This window comes from Echeneis naucrates, chromosome 20 (assembly GCF_900963305.1).
Source record: "Echeneis naucrates chromosome 20, fEcheNa1.1, whole genome shotgun sequence".
Taxonomy (NCBI): domain Eukaryota; kingdom Metazoa; phylum Chordata; class Actinopteri; order Carangiformes; family Echeneidae; genus Echeneis; species Echeneis naucrates.
Genome location: NC_042530.1, coordinates 12,686,441 through 12,707,303, shown reverse-complemented (window position 1 = coordinate 12,707,303; position 20,863 = coordinate 12,686,441). Strand labels below are relative to the sequence as shown.

At 40.9% G+C, this 20,863-nt stretch overlaps 1 protein-coding gene across 3 annotated transcripts in view; it reads left to right on the top strand.

The window, feature by feature from the left end:
- Nucleotides 1–2,226: 2,226 nt before the first annotated feature.
- zcchc2 (zinc finger, CCHC domain containing 2) overlaps nt 2,227–20,863 on the top strand; it is a 22,172-nt gene continuing 3,535 nt past the window's right edge. The window contains exons 1-14 of one of the 3 annotated variants that reach the window (XM_029529194.1): nt 2,227–3,186; nt 7,843–7,963; nt 8,212–8,282; nt 10,812–10,883; nt 11,614–11,714; nt 13,417–13,520; nt 14,280–14,342; nt 14,982–15,029; nt 15,619–15,679; nt 15,908–16,031; nt 17,655–17,722; nt 18,038–18,114; nt 18,888–19,004; nt 19,109–20,683. In XM_029529194.1, coding sequence (XP_029385054.1) covers nt 2,389–3,186; nt 7,843–7,963; nt 8,212–8,282; nt 10,812–10,883; nt 11,614–11,714; nt 13,417–13,520; nt 14,280–14,342; nt 14,982–15,029; nt 15,619–15,679; nt 15,908–16,031; nt 17,655–17,722; nt 18,038–18,114; nt 18,888–19,004; nt 19,109–20,683 — 3,400 coding nt within the window. In that variant the 5' untranslated portion in view covers nt 2,227–2,388. Of the gene's footprint in view, nt 3,187–7,842; nt 7,964–8,211; nt 8,283–10,811; nt 10,884–11,613; nt 11,715–13,416; nt 13,521–14,279; nt 14,343–14,981; nt 15,030–15,618; nt 15,680–15,907; nt 16,038–17,654; nt 17,723–18,037; nt 18,115–18,887; nt 19,005–19,108; nt 20,684–20,863 lie in introns of all 3 variants that reach the window. The other 2 variants (XM_029529193.1, XM_029529195.1) reach the window with 2 other exon arrangements.

Genomic DNA, 20,863 nt, shown 5'->3' with positions numbered 1-20,863 from the left:
CCAATAACTTTGTGGATTTTAATTCCTCGCCAATACATTCTAACTAGGCCAAGCACAAGCTCTTATTGTGAAACCAAGGCTTCTTGTGAGCAGTTGAAAACTTAATCTGTAGTCATTCCATAAACCAGGGAAGCTCGGTGTTCAGCATATTTACTGCAGCTTTGAAGGCATTTTATAAAATTGCAGCACTATGAGATGCAAGAGATGAAACAGCAGGTCTTGAATTGCATGCTCAATCAATGTACTGAAATGATGATGAAGCTTTAACTGGCTCAGAATTCAGTAAAATGTTCTGCATAGAAAGTAATGTGTGTTTCACATTACTGTTGCTACAACTTTTTAGTGTGACATTATTATTATTATTTTTTTTTTACAATTTAAAATCTTTGCCTTTGGGCTGCGCAACAGGATTTCCTATTATTTTTTTATATTGTTTCTATTATTCCTGAATTTGTTCAGATTAGTTCAAAACATGCTACAAAGATTGAACATCAGATTGTGATCTGTAAAAACATGTGTTAAGCAAAACTTTTCATTCCTCGCACATTTTTCATAAAGTTCTGTCACAAATAAGGAAAAAAAAAGAGGTTTACCCTAACAGCCAGATGTTTGTGTCTTTTGTACTCTACAATCAAGATTTAAGTCAACTTGTTTCCTCCAGACACTTTCTTAACTCTTGGAAATGATATTTCTCTTTCATTTGATATGTTGATATCTGAATGGGTATGGACTACCAGGATGGTGAAACACACACACACACTGTAAAGCAACAATGTAGATTGGTTTGGCAACTTTTAACACAGGCTCAGTTAGACCCTGCACTGTGTTGCCCCCTGTTGGAGTCTCACGGAGAGGCCCTTCTCGGATACCCTTCTGATCAGGGTTTCTGCTTACTGGGTTTCTGAAACTAAGCACATTATAAAAACACTGGATTAAAAGGGACACATGAAAACTTTTGGGAAAAAGTCTGATATTTATAGTGTTTAAAAGACTGCATACAGTATAGCCAATCATTTTTTTTATTAACATAGTGTGTTTCAGTTTAAGACAAGATTATTTGAACTGTTCTGTTTGAAATTGGCTGTTTCACACAGACTCAGTGGTAGTCTCTCAACATCCAGGTTGTCTTATCCTATCTCTGTATACTCCACCTCCTCAATCCATCCTTCTTGGACAATTACAAGAAATCAAGTCAGAGACTTGATTTGACTATAATAATCCAGTTCAGACTGACACTTGAAACGTTGCCTTGATTATTTGACACATTTTCAAACACAAAGCTGATCAATAAAGCTGCCCCACTACATTTACCTATTATTTTTCTTTGCAATTATCACCATTCATCTCTGGAGGGCAGTGTTGCTTCAATGACACAAACACTATTTATAATATCTGTCATAGCTCTTTTCTTCAAAGCCCAGATGCTATATCAGAAAGAAACTAAGAAACCAAGGTTATTAAAGAAGTACTTTATACTTTTTAAGTACTATTAGGTACTACCATTTTAGGTACTTAACCTAACTAAAATATTTTGCTGTTTTAGTCTACTAAATTTCATTTAATTTCTTTTCTTATTGGTTTTTGTGCAGATTTAGATTGATAAGACAAATGATCATTTTTTTAATCATATATGAAGCTAAAACTTTTTCTAATTATGTTACAATATCTTCAGCAAAATGAACACCAATTTTACCAGCTTCAGCATTAATGTTAATATCTTAAACTATAATGTTAAGCACACTAATATAAGATTTGAAATGTAACATTCTGCATCCAAGCACTTTTTCCGTAAACTGTATGTTCACTGTATATGATGTGGTATGCTCCATTTGTAACGGAATTTGCACAAATACAACAAGAACACCTTCAAAAGCAAATCCTGCATGAATTATGGTCCCTGCTATAGTTACCTTGATCCCCTGGGAAAGGCTGGGCATGTGTTGATTATGCTAGATTATTAATCATAAATAGCTCAGAGACCTTTTATATAAACTAACTGGGCGTTAAATTATGAGAATAACTAAATAAATGCGTGTGATTTTTGTTATGATTCCTGCAGTGACTGGACGGGTAAAGGATAAAATGAGAAATAAATAAACAAATAAATAAAAATAAAGCATTTTTTTAATGGATGCGCACACGTGATGGCAGCATAGAGCAAACAGCGCACCGCTCCCGTGCCGGAAATGAAGCGTAGAAGAAGAGCGTCCAGCAGGGGGAAAAAAAGCTACAGTACTATCGCAGCGTCAGATCATTAGCTAATAGTAAAAACACTGTCAAACCGCTCATAGCTCGCCTCTGTTTTCAGCATTACGAAACGGTCTGAGTCGTCAATAATGTGTCTTGGTCCGTTATTCACACTTTGAAGCCTCTCTCGCAGCGCTGATAATGCTGAAAATGAAACTACCGACGAAAACGGGCGAGGAAGAGGGCGACGAAACGGCCGAGGACGATTCATTGGATCGGTCGGAGCACCGACATATTCCCAGGGCGTTATCTCCCTGCTCGGGGTCCGACAGGCTGGAGGAGCCGCTGAGACCTCATGTGTATCCATCCCAGCTGGACAAGGAGACTGTTTTCGAGTGGTTCGGCCTCCACCTAAACCCCGCTAAGCGGATCGAGTTCATGTGTGGGCTCTTACATATGTGCCAGCCCCTGGAGCTCCGCTTTTTGGGATCTTATTTGGAAGATCTCGCCAGGAAGGACTACCATGTTTTACGAGACTTTGAGTTTCGGGCGAACAGTCCGAACGATCTGGGCGTTTTGACGGATGTGATTGACCCGGTGGTCAGGTCCAAGCTCCTGGTCTGCCTGTCCCTCCTCGGGTCTGACAGCAGGGAATGTGCTGGAATACTCTTTCGGATACTGAGCCATGTGGACCCGGCCCTGTTCTACAAAAGCTATGACTACTCCCTTCTCCCATTCAGGGGTCCTCACCATCACCCGTTCCACCCGCCGTGTCAGGACGGGAACGTGTACGGGAGGCAGGAGCCGACCTGCGGCTTCTCAGCCAGCGAGACGGCGGCAGGACCCCTGGAGCAGTTGGCACTGCTTTTTACCATGGCCTCTCTACACCCAGCTTTTCATTTCCATCAACGGGAGACGGTGCGAGGGCAGCTGGACAAAATAGAGCTGGCTTTAGAGGAGAGACGTCAAAGTCAGCTGAGACTCAACGCCCAGGCGACGGTAACCCAATGACCAATAAAGCCACCGTTATAGTGTCAGGCGCTAAGCTAACACCACGTTTGCTTAACTCTAACTTCTGACCTGCAGACCCGAGTTTAAATCGCTTCCACAGATGTAGCTGCAAGTAAAGCATACGTGAAATATACACGTGTAATTGAATATAACGATAATTTTTTTTACAGCATGCTAAATAAGGTGGCAGGAAACGTCCTTTTCTTAGCCGTTGATGCTAACCGTTAGCTAACGTTTATAGGCTAACCGTTAACCTGCAGCCAGGTGCTTTGAACTAGTGTCACCGGCTATGGCCAGATGTTTAGAGTGCTGCCCCTCGTATTGTATAGCTTCCTGCATACTCGCTGCCGTTAGATTTCCTGCTCAGTGAAAGTCATTACCCAGCCCACTGGATGCTAAGATGCCCGTATTAACTGTGTATCCAGATGAAATGCCGAGCTGCTGCTCTGATGATAATGTGTGATTATCCTGCAGCCTGCTGCTCCACTCTGGCCCATCCCGGATGCTCTGTGCTCTAACTGTGCAGGCAGCAGCAGGTGTTTGACAAAACACTGCTCAACTTCAAGCCTTTTCACTAAATGTCTACTTTTTTTTTTTTTTTTGTAGCCCAGTCCACAAGCAGCAGCAGCAGTCGATTTTACTGATTTATGTTCCCCTCGGCATGTGTGTGTCAGATGAGTTAGCTGTGGGAGTGAAAATGTGCACCTGTGTATAGTAGCTGGTAACTGTCAAGCTGATCAGAGATTTTAGTTGTTGCTGACCTTTTAGACAGCTGTTTCCCATTTCAGCCCTGAGTTTGTTGTGTAGCATTAGAGCTTTTTAAACTTAATGAAAGACGTGCCTGAGTCCTGAAGCATATGTGTGACTTTGTATAACAGGCCATGTCCTGTCTTTAAGATTGGGTTGGGAAAAAGTTTTCCTCACCTTGTTGTTTAACCACCTGGATCAGTTCAATTCCGTTATATTGATATCATGTCAAATCATAATTTAGATTATTTGAAGGCACTCTACAGAGTAAGATCAAGGCCTTACAGTATTGCACACAAAACCCAACATCCATCAGCTGTTATTGTGAGGTTGTAGCACTCTGACTGGTTGTTGTAATGGTTGTAGATTGATACTTGAAAGTTAATGTTAATAATTGCACATTTGAGCCTCATATCAACCTGTGGTTAAAAAAGATTGACCTCAGACACTTTTGCACGGTATCCCTAATGAGACATTTGGTGTTATTGTTTTATTGAAAAATGATAAATTGGTTTTTCCCAAGTAAACCTTGGAACTTTCATTCCTAACACGCAAGACACGGTAAATGTGAAAACTAAACAATTGAACTGTCACTTTGTTTACCTCTTGGAGACAATATTTGGTCGCTGTTTGTGCGAACGGCATATTCAAAGCAATTTACACTGATATTGGTGAAGGAAAAAGAAGATATCAGAAGTCAGTTTATACCCATTAGAAATCTCATCTGTTACTCAATCCCTTGAACCATTAGCCATAAAGGTTCATCTTTTTAACTCCATCACAGCTGATAACTCTTATTAGACTTTTTCTCCCCTCAGTTTCATGTTATTTAATGCTGGAAAGAGTTGGTAGCTCAAAATCACACCCCCTAGTCTGTTGAAACATGACGTATTTTTGAAATCCCAGGGTTTATTTCAGAAAATTATAGGGCTGAGTTTTTGAATGAGCAAACATTTGATCCTCTTTTTAACACAGTCTATTAATGCCATATATACTAAAAAAAAAAAAAAGAAACAAGTTATTTTAATTGGAAATAAATGACCATTCACTTGGAAAAAGTAACCACACACGTACATTTATTCACCTAAAGACCCATAAAATTATAATCAGGGCTTCCAAATTTGGTGCCAACAGTTGGCACTCCTCAGGGAGTGGGAGGGGAGTCCGTCTTCTCTAAGCTGTGCTGTTCTCTTTGCATTCAAAGTTTTGCCATCCCTAGATATAATGAGGTCCCTAAGGCCTTGGAAAAAGGAAAGAAGGCTTTGGGAAAGGATTTCAAAAGATTTCCAAGTTATTCGAAAGAAACCAATATATTGAGAGGAAAACCATCGACTAGTAGCACAGATTTCAAGTGACAGCCAAATTTGTCCTTGAGCATACTTTATGTAATGCATTTATTTATTTATTTATTCATTTATTTTTGTATTTAACATCTGCGTTGAATCACGGGGACTTTAACAGTTGCCTTTCTTGTAGAGAGGACTGTCAAAAATGAAGCTGTTGCATCTGCTATCAAGGAAAAATCGCACAAGTTTGCTCTCCATGGGAGATGCACCAGGAAAAAAAAAAAAAAAATACATCAGCCCAAGATAACAGTAGTGAACATGAAGACCTAAAACCAAACCTTTTGGAAAACGTGTTATGGACAGATAAATAAATGTTTTTTGGCCACCGCAACAATAGGCATGTTTGGTGCAGACCAAGTAAAGCTTTTCAGAAGGAAAACGTCTTAACCAACAGTAAAGAGTGGTGGTGGAAATGCTATAGTTAAGATAGGTGTTTGCTGCTTTTAGGACCCTTTCATTCAACTATGATTTCTTATTCATTTAGAAGACCCCTTGATGATAAAGCTAGGCCACTTTTCTGAAAGTTGAAGTTGCACCTTTCCTGTGAAGTACATTAGTAAATCTACCAAAAAAAGGTCCAAAATGAAGAAATGCATGGTTACAGTCATAGCCTAGATTTAAGCACATTGAAATGTAGTGGGAAGATTTGAAAGGGGTGCATGCAAGAAAACCCTCAAACGTCTAGCAACTGAAGGGATTTAGTATGGAAGATCGGTGAAGAATTTCAACAAGCCAATGCAGAGTCTGGTCAACAACTACCCAAAATGCCTACAAGAGTTTATTTAAGCTTAAAGGGGCAAAAGGAGCTACTGAGGCCAAATGTTGCACTCACTTTTCCATAGTGTTAAATCAATTGATATGTTTCTTTAATAAATGAGTAAAAAAGTTAATTATCTGTTTGTACTGAATCAAATAGGATCATATATTTGCACGTTCAAGTGTGTAGAAAGAGTCAGAAGTTTGATTGGGCTGCAGTTATTTTTCCATGACTGGTTACATACAATGTATACATATGAATGGAAAATCGCTTTCCTACTCTGAAGTCATGCTAGGAATGCAAAAGTGCTCCATAGTGATTCAAATGTCAAGAGTTTCCCACCAGGATATGTAAACCCCGTCACTGCTCTGTCCACATGTCCACTTTAAATTAATCTCATTTTGGCTCTATGTCTTCCTGCTTCTACACATGTGGTGCGTTTAGCAGTCTAAATTAGATATTCTCTAACCAGATGTTGGAGAATACTATTTCATGTAAAAAAAAAAAAAAAAAAAAAGAAGAAATTGCGCTGTTTGCGTTTTCATAGGGAGCTGCACAAAAATATCAAATGATGTAACTTGATTTGACAAGTTGTTTGGTTCTCAAAGCGTGATGAAAAAATTTTTTCGGTGTGGATTTTGAAAGAAGGGGCCATACCAGGCCTTTGCAGCCTGTGCCTCCTGCCTTGAGCTACTAGTAAAGCAAACTCTCTGTGGTCAATTTACACAGGAGGTAATGGGAGGAGGGATAATGTAGGTGGTGGAGTAAAAAAAGCTGCATTGATTTTTATGTTATGCATTTTTTTTCCATCTGTCCATCAGTAGTGCAGTGCTAAACTGCTCTTTCAACCCAGTGAGTGTACCTCTAAACAGCACTTTGGGGCTGTCCCTCTTCCAGATGAATCTGTGAGGTTGACATCATTGTGAGTCTGTGCCTGGCATGGTGAATATGCGTGGCTCTTAATAAAATCAGACTTGCCATTTTTAGAGAGATGTTCCGTGTCTGGACTGTGGCACTGTCAAATCTGGTTGAAGACAGAGAGACAGAGGACTGTGAATGAGAGGGTGGCTAGAAAAAACATCGGTAGCTGGTGTGTCTGTGCTTACACAAGGCTCTATCCCTTTGATTGTTGCACAGTTGTGCTTAAGTTGCCTTTTTTTTTTTTTAAATCCCACAGGCTATACTTGCACAAATCATTATGTTTTGCTGTTGTCACTTTTGCTGTTCTATTTTCTTTAGTATTTGTATTGCACATGCAGTATATTGTCTGTTAATTGTATGAAGGTATTCAACATTTATAAAGTAGGTTTGTATAGCTATAAGTTCCCATTTTTCAGCTTGATTGGAATCTGTTTAAGTTCACTAGGTTTACATAAAGCATTTCAATGGTAGTCACTTTGCATGGAAGGTTGTAATAATAGAAGATTTTGGGATATAATCATATAATTACCAGTACTAAAAAAAATCTTCCAAGTTCTTCAAAACACAAACAAACAACTACTATCTATACTCTGCTCCTGTCTAACATGGAAGTCATGACTCGCCTCTTTGGCCTTTTGTTACTTAAACACTTAAAATAGCTCACTCCTACATATTTTAGATGCAAAACAGGAAGCTTGGATGATTATATATGTATGAACATTCAGGTTACAGATTTAAGATATCTTATAATATATCACAGATGTGCCATATATAAACAAACATTTGAACTAACCAGTATGAGGACCTAACCATGTGTTTTTTTGTTTTGTTTTTGTTTGTTTGTTTGTTTGTTTGGGTGGGGGGGCATTCTAGGATTTAACAGGTCAGAAGGTAGATTACCTGCCTTCTCCTGCGCTTGGTTTGGGAGAGTGTACAACCTCCCATCCGCCCTGCCAGAGCCGACGCTCCAGTCGCTGGGCAGCACAAAGAGAGGGTAAATGGAAACCGTTTGCATACTGTACCTGATAATCATTTTTCATCTGTTTGGCAGTGACAATAAAGCCACCTCAGATTTTTTTGGTGTGTTTTTGATCAGTAAATTGCATGGACGTAACAGTGAAATAGGTTTTGAGTAAAGATATTCTGTTATTCCTAGTGCCAGGGTTAGTAGTTAGTAGTTGTGTTTTTCTTTCTCCACAAAACTTGTCACAGAGTCATAATGGTGAATTTCTTTTGCTACAGCGGTGCATATAGAAGGAATTGTGCTCAGGGGCATTTGTCGGACCAGAATAGACAAGGAATACAACTTTGAGGTAAGGGCATGTCTCACACACACACACACACACACACGCACGCCCACACATGCCCACCCACACACTGCTCTGGTAAAATGTGTCGCGTAAAGTCTGATTTGGTATGTTTATCCATGTAATCTCACGGTCAGTTCTGATTATTGCAGTTACGGCTGGTGTTTCCTGTAGTTTACCTGCTGGACAAACATTCAGGCGCGTTCTTGCTTTCTGCTCCGCTGCTAATACCTTCCGGCATGTGTGCTCTCAGTTTTGGCTAGTGGCCAGTTCACAGTTAGCTTGATAGTGGAGTGCAACAATAACATCTTGGTTATTGGCTATTGAAATTTAACAGGAGAAAGTTGGTCTCTTTCATGCCAAAAACCATGGTTAATCCTATACTACTGAAAATATGAAAGCACCGTTCTTTAAGTGAAACAACCAGATGAACAATGTGCAGGCAGTACACACTGCCCTACCCTATAAGTGGTGGTGGTAGTTAGTTTTGCAGTCTTGGCAGTGTGTCAGGATTTGTTACGTATTAGAGGTCTCCTGCTATTGTCTCCTCGAACCCTAATGAGGTCGAAAGACATCATGGACCCAACTCTTCACTGCCTATTTCACAGGCTTCATATGCTAGTTTGTGCATGGCATGTCTTTCTGCCTCAGGGCCACTACTCTCATTCATTGGCAGTACCTTCTCCTGTGGGTGTATTGCTCTGAGTACACCCGTGCCACCTTGACAAGGAGACTTTTCTTATCCTCAAAATATAAATCTCTTTAGCCCAGGCCAGGATTTAAACATAATGGCTGCCTTCAGTGTTGTAGCTTCCAGCATGCAGCAAAAATTCAAGCTCTGCCTGTGTCCATTTTGTTACATAGATAATTTTGAGTGTGCGGGTGAGTTGTAGGTAAATATGGGGCAGTTTTCTTTATTTTACTTTCTCTTTTTGCCTCGTCTGTCCATAGCAAGCGCTTCATTCAAGTACCCAATTGCACGCAAAGTCAGTTAATGCCACACTATTGGCATTTTCTCACCATGATAACATTACCTGTTCAGAAAATAAATGTTATCCCGACACAAATTCCCAGTAACTAATATGAGTATTTGAAAAATTCTGTAAGACAGATGGAGAGGAGACACTAACGGTCCCGTTGTGAGCTTTGATAGTCAAGCCAACAGCACTCACAACAGTGAGCTGCTCTCATTCTCCATCTGTTTATACTGGACACAAATCACTGACATGCACTCGCAAAGACTCAACACCCACATATTCTCACACTTGTTTGTACCACACCTAAAGGCACATGTTGTTTTTATCTTGTAGCAGAATGTATATACATCATCTAGAGATATGAATTATGTTTACTAACGGGTAAAAAATAAAGGCATACTAACTTGTGGTTTCTGCTTCTCTACAAAAAAACCCCAAAAGGTTTGATACTTCTGTGTGGGTGTTTAGGTCAGGCTGTTTAGGACGAGCCAGCCTGACACTGACTGTTTTCTTGTTCTTGAGCACTCAGTATTCATCTCTTCAATATACACCATGCCTTTAGCCTGTCTTTTAGCATCCTGCACTCACTGGTTGGCCCAGGCATGTAAGAGAAAAACCAGTTCAATTTGCAATATGAAAATGTTGCATCCTCTTTAGCTGTTCCATGTTAAGTTGTTTACAATTTTTGTGATATAATAAAATTATACATTATATATATATATATATATATATATATATATATATATATATATATAATACATTATATAACATTATATATATGTAAGCATATCACAATTGACACAATTGACTTTAATTCTACAGACATGTATCATATGCAAAACTATCACTAAAAGGAAAGTGAGGATGTGTTCAAATATAATAAAATTTTAAAATTTTAAAAGTTTTTTTTTTAAGTCAATTAACAGCAAACAGAGTACAGTGAATAAATAAATAAGTAAATCATAGTAAAACTAACACATCTGTTCAAATTATTCTTGGTGTGCTCCCACACAGATTTTAAAGGTACTTGGCAGCCAGGTTGTTCCTGGTTGTTCTGTGAATTAAGTCTGACTCACCGGTCAGCCAATGTATCAGTCAATGAAAACACACTTTGACTGCCTTTTATTGATCTCTTTTGGACTCGTAAGCTAAATGAGCAGTCCTTAGTCATTTTAATGAGTCAATTATGATCAGTGTCCATCCACAAATGGACCAGCCTTAAGAAATTCTGAGTGACACTGTTCATGTCACAGGTCCTGAGCCTCATACTGTCCCTAGAGGTCATAAACAAACTAATCCATTTTATTCACATTTGACCTCATATGTCCGTCTACAAGTTAGACTTTTTTCATGAAATATAGAAAATGTTTATGGAGCCTAACCTTTTTCTGGAAAGTAGTAGTTTTCACATCTTGGACAATTGTGCAACTGAAGTACATTTGTTCTTGTTATAAACACAATACATGTAATGTTCACAGAATCAAAATGATTATAACAGGTAGTTTGTTGGTCTTTGTTGCCCACATGGTGATACAGGTTGTCCACTGTTGTGTTTCAGGTGAAGTGGTCAGACTCCTCTTCTAGCAATGTGACCAAAACCCATTTGGAATTGGAGAATTTCCTTCTCAAGGTAACTGCTTTTACTTCACTGATCATTGACACAGTTATGGTTCTTCCAACCAGTCACACAGCTCTTGCCATCCACGTCTGAACATTTCACTTGTGTATAGCTCCAGACCTCTCTGTGAATGCAGGTGTGGTTCCTTTCATACTGTAATTGAGCATCCATATCTCCCCAATCCCCACTCATTCCAGTTTGACAAGTTGGTTTGAGTGTGTTTCTCCCCCCCCAATCTATCTACTTGAAATTTTGATACATGAAAAATCTGATGGAATAATGCAGGCAAAAAAAAAAAATAAAATAAAATTTTGGTTATTGTTTAGCGTTATGTGAGGTTCTAATAAATGACTCACAACCATGGTCAGTGTTAGCAGGTGATGGGCCCATTGACCTCTTTTACATTAGATCTTTTGTCATGACTGTAAGAGCACAGGTACAAATACTTGAATTTATTTTACAGCTTCTTTCTTAGGGTCCTGGTATTCTGTGTGCAACCTCAAGTCACACATTTACGGTTTAATTCACTCAAATAAAATGGGATTTTCATGCTTTGACAAATAAGAATATCTAGTATTTCCTAACACAAAATAATAAAGACAGAGATGTTTAAATCCAGATCATTGTCCATGGGTTTCTCAGAAGTGTGAAATGAACAATGAACAGAGCATGATGCAACTGTAACCATTTTATCAGTGGATACTGCTTGTTACTTACTTTCCTTACATCTTGCTCTCTGCAGCTTCCAAAGGATCAGTGCACTGAATCCTTTGAGAAGAGCATCCTGAGGCTTCTGAACCAGGGGGACCAGTATGAGAGCAGGGAGGTGGAGAAGAACCTCAGGTACATCAGTTATCTGTATTGTATGTGTCAAATAATATGCATATTGTGCAAAATATTACAAAGTATGTTCTAATTTCTTATCAGTGATTACATAACTTGCTTAAGTATTTGACTGCTCAAAATTACTATTTCTTTTTTGAGTGTAGGTGGCTAGACAACGTTAAAGTACATTTAATTCAAGGTCTTTCAGCTAAACACGATGGGCTCCATTTTGCTGTTTGATGTTCTCTGGCATTCGCGGCATGTAAGGCATCATGAAAACATTACAAACTGCCGACTTAGCTAAGAACACATAGCTGTCCAGACTATAGTCAGCTCAGTTAGTTTTCCTCCACGAAGAAAAGGTCAGGGTCATTTCCTGTGTGCGATAAATCTGGATTACAGTCTTTTTTTTTTTTTTTTTAACTGTGCCAGCAGTACACTTAGACCACATTTTAGCCTTAGTCAGTAGAAAAATCCCAAATTAAAGCAGTTAACTCCGTAACTCCGTAACTCCGTAACTCCGTAACTCCTAACACGACACAACATCACAATGTGTTTTATAAGAACTACTACCAGTGGGTGTTATTCATGCTAATGTAATGAATCAATGCCAAGAAAAACACTGGATTAGAATCAAGAATGAGTTGAGACAGCTGTACCCCTCAGCCCCATCAGGAGTGGGTGGAACCATTTTAAACAATTTTTTGTTAAAATATTTTCAACACGGGAGGGGAAATCAGAATATGGATATCTAGAGGGGATATCTATGTAAAAAGAGTATTTTCCCATAGATTCAGTGAGTTAGCTGTGTCCGATGACTAAGTAAGAACAACCAAGTCCTGTGATTTAAGGCTATATTTAACATAGGCATTTAACAACTGTTTAAATGCCTGATACTGAAAAGAAACTTTGAAAAAAGGTTGAAAAAGGTTGTGATTTCAACATTGAGGTCATGACTTCCTCAGAGAGTGTTTGTATTGTGTTGTGACTCAGTGGAGGGACATTTTCAACGTACACTGAGACAGTTGGATGCCAGTTGTTCTGAAGTAACTTCAGTTTGAAGTAAGTTGTGTTCTAGTAGACCTGCTAAAGCCCACAGTGTTTAAATGACCCAAATCACTGCAGCTACCTACAAAAGATCACTCGGGGCTATTTCTCCTCTCTGGGGAGGAAGCCTCTGATCTAGAGAGTACAGCTACGGCTTTATTATTATCTATTTCCAACAAGTCACATTGTGTGAGTTTCTATGGTTGCATGGGAGGTCTTACTTAGCTCATTTGCACACACACACACACACAACAAGCTGCCCTTGAGTTTCGTTTTGTGTGCAGTGAGACTGGAAAATGAAACTTAGCTTCCCAGAGGTTTTCACCAGCAGGTCAGCCCACAACTGTACTGCATGACGACGCTCCTTGTCTTTTCCAGATCTTGGCTTCACACTGGTGTCAGAGAATTATTTTAACTGCAGTCTGTCTGTATAACTACAAGATATTAGCTCTGGAAGCTCTGCAGATGGTGGTAAAAGTTTGTTGCATTATTTATGAAGAGATGATGTGATGTTCAGATCCAGTTTGTATGTGATCTGAACATAGCCACACAAAAAAGGATTTAATGGTGTGGCTTTTGTTATAAATTGACTTTTTATTATAGTGTTCTAACAAAATTTCTCCCATTTTATTAATACAAGAAATATTAAAATGAACTTGAAATATAATTTCAGGGAGAGGTTCCTGTCTGCTCCTCCAGTCTTCCGACAGACCAGAAAGGTGTGCAGCTTCTTCAATTGTGACTCCACTTACTCCGCTAAACCTGCTTCTAGCAGATGTGAGTACCAGACTTAATGTCCATGAAGTTATGAAGGAATGTGTCTTTTGCTCTCATTTTTCTCTCATCTGCTCTTTATTCATATATTTTTAGTGGTTCAGCATATCTTATTTTATGCCAGTGCCTCTAAAATCAGCCCTTAGAAGTAGTCTTGGTGGGATTGCCACACAAGAAGATGCTGCATAACTATTTGTAATGTAATTGAAGTATGTAAAGGAGTAGGAATGAAATGAATGAAAATTCTTTAACTATTAAAATGCTAGGTATGTTGAGAAAATCATTTTTAAGGGCAGAAGACAAACGGTAATGTTTCTAAGCTTTTGGCCTGATTTGACCATGAAACAGACGTCATGTAGTCCAGCACCATGTAAATCACATATGCTCTTCATACGTGTTAGCAGGGAAAAACACGGGAACAGCACAGAAGCTATGTAAAACAAAAATGTAGGCCTGCTCCTTCATGGTTACACACATAAATCAGCTTTTGTGCGGATGCAGCAAAGAAAAATACCCACTTTGTGAGCAAAGGTTTTGTATTCTGCAGAAATGTATGTTTTGATCCCTCTGTATAATAATCAACTATACAGAGGAACAATCAACATGGTTCATCATCATTCACTGTTAGAAGTTGTTCTGTAATGTGTCTTAAGTTTCCCTGCAGCGATCCCCGAATGTTTCCTGCTGGGGGCATTTCTCCTGAGGTGTGTGAATATAATCTGTTTACTGTTGTCAGAAGCCAAAGGATGTCTTTCTTTATAGGTAACTGCCAGCTGGGAAAGGCTTACCAACGAGACTGCTCAGATGCCTCCAGTCAAGAGGAAGGTGAGGAGAATTCAAATTCTTTTACAACTAGTTTCTTCTGTGTGTAGTAGTAGTGGCAGGGAGAGAGCAACAAAACGAGGACAAAAGAAACTCACAGGAACATGTATAACGACTGTGTGTGCAGACAAAGCAGAGGAACAGCCCAGCAACTGTGGCTGTAGTCATAGCTTAAGCTACATAGCAAACATGAAAAGCTAACTCCAGTTTATTTTCGGAGGTTGCTTGGAAAGGCTGAGTGTGTTTCAAATCCTCATATTTCTCAGCTATATTTGCTGGGTCATGTGCTCGAGCAGCAGTAACCACAGCCCTGACCTGGCCCACAATTTACATCAGAATATGCTCTGAAATCTTGTATGTGGGGTTATTGCTATAGCTGTTACTAATGCTGCTCATTTGATAAAGAAGATTTTAGTTTTGAACTGGGCTATAGAAAAAATGAATTTAGTACAATCTGTGTGCAGTTTTCTCAAATGTACAGAGTGATACAAAAACTTAAGTCTGCTGGATAAACTAGATAAGGTCAAATCTGTTGTAACCTTTAATGTATAGAGATTATTATGAGTATCCTTTAATGAACTAAGGCCAGGAATACAGTTTTTGTTTAGTTGAATATATTATTCATATCCTTTTTCTTTTTAGCACCAAACACACCAAGCACCAAGACAGTACAAGCGTTCTCCTTTCAAAGTAATTAGACCCACTAACACCTCATTCTTACTGTATATGGAATAGGTAATGTATATGCCACTTTATGCACCAGTGTATGAGCTGTAGACTGTTTCATATGCTTTACATGGTAGATAAAAACTGTCAATACTACATTTCCTGTAAGATCTGAATCAAAGTCTTCCGCAGCAGCTATACAATTTTTATATTTGGCCTGCTCTGATATATTGCTACTATTGTCTTTCTTTAACCTTAGAGGTAATAGGAATAATCAGGGAGAGGACATCTTTAACTTGATTCGACTTCGAAGGAGATATCTTTATATCAATGAAATGCATTTTTTTGGAGTTAAATGTTATATACCAGTGTCACACCTGAGCTGTTGCTTTGACCTAAGCTCACTTAAATTAGTTGGATAGTGGCAGAATGTGGTGCAATGTCTTGTGCAATGGTTTGATTGGGTCCTAAGTGTGATTTAGCAATGCCAGCTGATGATGATGATGATAATTCTTATGTGATTGTGTTCTTTTTCATCACATCTTGTTACTTCATTATTGATGTAAAGTAGTTGTAATATACATATATATATTTTTTTTTACTTTTCTCACAGATTTAGAGTCATATGTTCAGGGACACAAGAAAAAGCACGGGAGCAAGAGCCCATGTCAAGGGTGAGTAAACTGTTGGTGATTTGATCTGTACCTGAGAAGAAGATAATAAAGTAACAATGTTTTTATTGAGGTAGGCGATAGGCAGTCTATTTATTTTTTGTTACAGCTGGATCAAGCAGAGTGTGAAAAAGTTGATATCAATTCAAGAGTTTGATGAGAGAAACGAGTTCAGTAGCGAAGTCTACATTATTATTGACCTTCAACAAAGATTCCTCTCCTTTCCACCAGTCTTTCTAGTGCCAAAGGCTCCCAGGGGGATGGCTGGAGGGGGGGCCATGCAGTGGAGGTCAATGGTCCAGCAGAGAGGAGGAAGAAGAGCTGTACACTGAGAAACAGTCAGGAGACTGAACAGGTGAAGGTAGAGAGCCTCTTTATTCAATACTCTGCAACATATATTGTTTCTGTGGTAATTATTATACAGCTTGACCTACACACACAGTTCACATGGTACCATACAATATTAATGAGTAAGAAAATTAATAAAAAAAAAAAAAGAAGCTTTTTCTCATCTTGCTTATCGATGACCCCACTTGATGGTAAAAGTGGTTTGCAAATAGAAAATTGAAAACACTGTGATACGACTGAAAACGATACCTGTTGGCCTCCTGCTCAGCTGCTTTCTGATGACTGCCCTGAGAAAGGAAAAAGGAATTCATTTTTTTCCTGAAGATGAGTGATGTTGCTCCTCAAAAAGATCTCTGTGCTGAGTATAAATGACAAGTGTTTTCGGTTGGGGGCCTTTCAGGGTGAAGATGTTTTGTTTATCTGTGTGTATCAGCTGCAGAGGTATTTATCAGCAGTGGTACAAAGATTAACTTACCTGTACAGTTCAGAAGCACAGTTCACAGTTGGGGACAGTTCCACGAACACCAGTTAATCATTAGGGGTCGTATTTACATGAAGTCGACTCCTTTCTTTTTGTGACACAGCTGTGAATGTGCATGCGTACACGTGTGTGCTTGTGTGCCCAGTTGATTGGATGTGTTACACTGTGCCACGTGAATGAGACTACTCTGGGCTAATCTCGGCACTGATATAGGTCAACACTTCTATGTATGAGTGCAGTAGGGGAGAGAGCATTTTGCTGACATGAACACAATCCCCTCTCTCTCTCCCCCTCACTCCCTCCTTCCCCCCTCCCTCCCTCCCTCTTTCCCTCTCTCTCCCCCTCACTCTCCCTCCCTCTCCCCCTCCCTCCTTCCCCCCTCGCTCTCTCCCTCCCTCCCTCCCTCTTTCCCTCTCTCTTCCCCTCACTCTCCCTCCCTCTCCCCCTCCCTCCTTCCCCCCTCGCTCTCTCCCCCTCGCTCTCCCTCCCTCCCTCCCCCCTCGCTCTCTCTCCCTCCCTCTTTCCCTCTCTCTCCCCGTCCCTCCCTCCTTCCCTCTCTCTCCCCCTCCCTCCCTCTCATATCAAAAGCCTAACAAAGTAGATGTCTTTCTTTGCTGCTGGTAATGTCCAAACCCTTATGATTGGAATAATTAGAGTTGAACTTCAGGAGTTGGAGTGTATTTCATCGTCTTCGTAATGTATTTTAAATATGCAAAATAATATTTTTTTCTTTAGATAGTGAAAAATATTGAATATTTATTTAGAAGGAAAAATTGTGGATTTTTTTCCCATGTAAGTCAGTACAAGTTTTAGCACCAGAGTAAAAAAAAAAAATAACAGCAGGGCATACCTGTGAACAATTATCTAGTTCATCTCTGCCCTCAGTCGTGGTGATGAATATTTGGATGAAAAAAATAAGAATAGATTAATATTGGTAATGACCATGAGAGTGGAAACAATGTGATTATAGTAAATCTACATCACCATTGTTTCCATCTGTCTTTCTGACCACATATCTGAGTCGGAAACCTTCAACAGACAATATGATAAAATTCCACAATGGAGGAAAACTTCTATTTATCTTTGAATATTAAAGCTTAAAGGCTGCTTTGAATGAAACTTGATGCTGCCCCATGATCTTCCTCACAGCACCAGGATACTGAGAAGAGGAGCCACCCAGCAACTAAAAACAAGAGCAGGGTCCTGCCCACAGACAGGTAGGTCAGCTGCTTATCACACTTTAATGACAGTGTTAAGGTTTTTCATTTATATACTGTTATATACTGTTTGATCACCTAACAAAGTTCTGCTTACCCAGTGTTTAAGATAAGATTTAAAGTGTCACACATCTCCCCATTTCAGGAATATTTGATCACGCCTCTGTGGTCATTTGAGAGTGTAGCATCCCTGGTCTCAGACTGATACAGCTTTAACAGAGCCACGTAGTGGCCAATATTGATTCATACTGATTCGCCACACAGACAGATTTCTGTGCAGACCTGACCTTGTCTTCTGTCTCTGCCTTTTTACAGAGAGAAGGGGAAGGGAAAAGGAATTGCCTTTGTGGCCAATGGTAGTTTGGCCCGAGCGCTGTCACCTCAGAGAAAAGGTGAGTGTCTGGGTGACTGTTGTAATGATAACAGCAGAGAGAAGGAACGTGTGCTGTGGCACCAGGATGATTGTGACTGAGTGAAACAGTTGGGAAACTAAGGCATGAAACGCTGTCCTGTGATGGGGGAATGCTGCTGTTATTTAAACAGGAAGTTAGCTTTTGTAGTTTACCATAGCCCCTAGCTACTGATTTGACTCTGACCCAGTAATTATTCAGTCAAATCACAACAAACATATTTTAGATTCCTAACTTTTATTCTCAGGTGATGTAATTATTTCCCATGTCCATCAAGAATAAAGTTTCATAGAGCCGCTTTAAAAATATTAACTGCCTGATCCCTAGGCAATTTCTTCAGTGCTTCTTCCTGTCAGTCACTGCTCCTGTTACAAACAGGAACTGCCAGTAGCTGTTTGAGCATACCCACTGGATTTAAAATTGATCTTAAGATGTAAGGGGGAAAAAAAAACTAGGCTCCTGTTTAACTTGGAGATGATAATATTATGAAATAATCATATCAAATATAAAATATTTCTATCATAAATCTACAGGTTGTCAGATTGTTTTGTTTGTTGTGTGTCATATACAAATAACAAGATGAAAACATTGTTTAATTACAGCGGAACACAACCATGCTGCGCAGGCTGTTAGGGCTCGCAGCGGTGTCAGCTCCTTTTTTAATCAGTGTAGATCCACTACAGTAGCTCTGCTTAATGTACCCAACCTTACTTGGTCTGTAGCGTCGGTGCAGTTTAACACTGATGTTGTTGCAGATGGAGGCTCGGGTCCAGATACTTTTGGTGAAACATCATCAGAATGCTACAGCTCACCATCCAGCCCTCAACACAGAGGACCAGGGAGCCTGGACAGTGAAGATGACAACAACAAAGGTAAAACACACTCACTGTGTCTTTAGATACTGTGGTGTGCTATATGCTCTTCATGTCTGCACTCAAACATGTTGTAACATGGAGTAAATCTGTTTTTCTGTCAGACACAGACAGCCACTCTGATGACTCCAGTAAAGGTCCTGGCCCTGATATGTTCTTCACACACCAGACTAATCCAGCTGTAGTTGGGCAGCCCCCCTCTGTCCATCCTCTGTCTTCCAACAACCAGATGGAGCCACTCTGCCCAGAAACACCTCTCCCCTACATGCACTCTCTGTCCTATGTTCTCCCTAACGGAGCCACTGATTCCCCGCATCAGCTGGTCCCTCCTCCCAGCCAAAGCATCATCCCTGATGGGAAAGCTTCGTCTGGGACCCTGATGATGCAGATGCCCATTGTGCCTCCAGCCATCCCAGGCCCTGGAATTGTGGGAGATCCAGAAAAGAGGGACATGCTCCCAACATTTGGGATCTCACCCATTGGCCTCCACCCTGCTGGAAGTCCTGCTGTGCAGCCTCTGGCTCAGAGGTTCAAGACGGTTCTGTCACACAGCCAGGGGGCTGCAGACGGAGCCACAGGAAGCGGACCTACTGCTGTCCCACAGGCGTCACACCAGACCCCCATAAGAGCCCTCACTGCTGGCCCCACATCCTTCTGCTCCCCCCTTCAGCATCCTCTTCCCTGCCAAGACCCAGCCAGCGTCAGCTCAGGCCTGGCCACCTCTCTGCCACATGTCGAGACGGCACATCCCAAGCACCCGAGTTTATCCTTACCATCTGGCCTGCCTTCGCCCTACACCCTGCCCCCTGTCCCCACATCTGTCATGCCTGCTGTAGGAGCACCTGCTGCCACTGGAATAGCTCCATCTCCTGGACATGTACAAGCAGCTGTTCCTCCAGCTGTGCCCACCCACACCCCTGGACCCGCCCCTAGTCCTAGTCCAGCACTTACTCACAGCACAGCACACAGTGACTGTACATCCTACAGCAACAGCGGCACTTCCACAGGGAGTGCACCCATTGCCCCTGGCAACCCTATTACTCTTCAGCAAACCCAGCAGCCAACACCGCAGCAGCAGCAACAACCAATGGGCTGCGGGACTTGTGGTTGTTACAACAACTGTGGTGGACGAGGCAGCAACAGCAGTGTCAGCGGCGCTTCCAGTTGCCAAGCACCCTTATTTTTCCCCCAAATGGCAGCAGCAGCAGCTCGCCAGATGTTCAGCGTTCCTCCACCTCTCTTCCAGCTAGCAAACCTGTGCAGCAACAGCTACCTCACCCAGCCCCAGCCGCCTCACCAGGCTAATGGTGCCGCCACCCTGCCCCCCTTCTTCACCGCTGCTCCACCTCCTGCACACCCATCCCCCTACGGCCCTCTCCACTCTCACTCTCACAGCCACGCAGATGTGCCATCGCACATGCTGGGCACCCAGGCCGCTGCAGTGGCAGTCGCTGCGGCTGCAAACTACAACCTTCAGCAGCAAATGGCACCAGCAGCTTCATTCTGTCAGCGCGTCTACCAGCAAGTGTACCCAAATCCTCTAGGGATGCTGCCCACAGCGACACTGGGAGGAGGGGGAGTGAATAAGAAGAATGGCAATGTGTCCTGTTATAACTGTGGTGTCAGTGGCCACTATGCTCAGGACTGCAACCAGCCCTCCATAGACTCCACACAGCAAGGTAAAGCAGCCATGCGGAACAGGGCCAAACAGAGGACTGAGAGAAGTTAGGGCTCGTTCTTACAAAGTATATTTTGAGTTGTGTGCTATAATCGTCCAGAAAGCCTGCAGTATTGGTCAGCACATCTGTGTGCTGTTCTGGTAGGAGTCAGACAGTGTTACCTGGGATAAATCCCAGAGA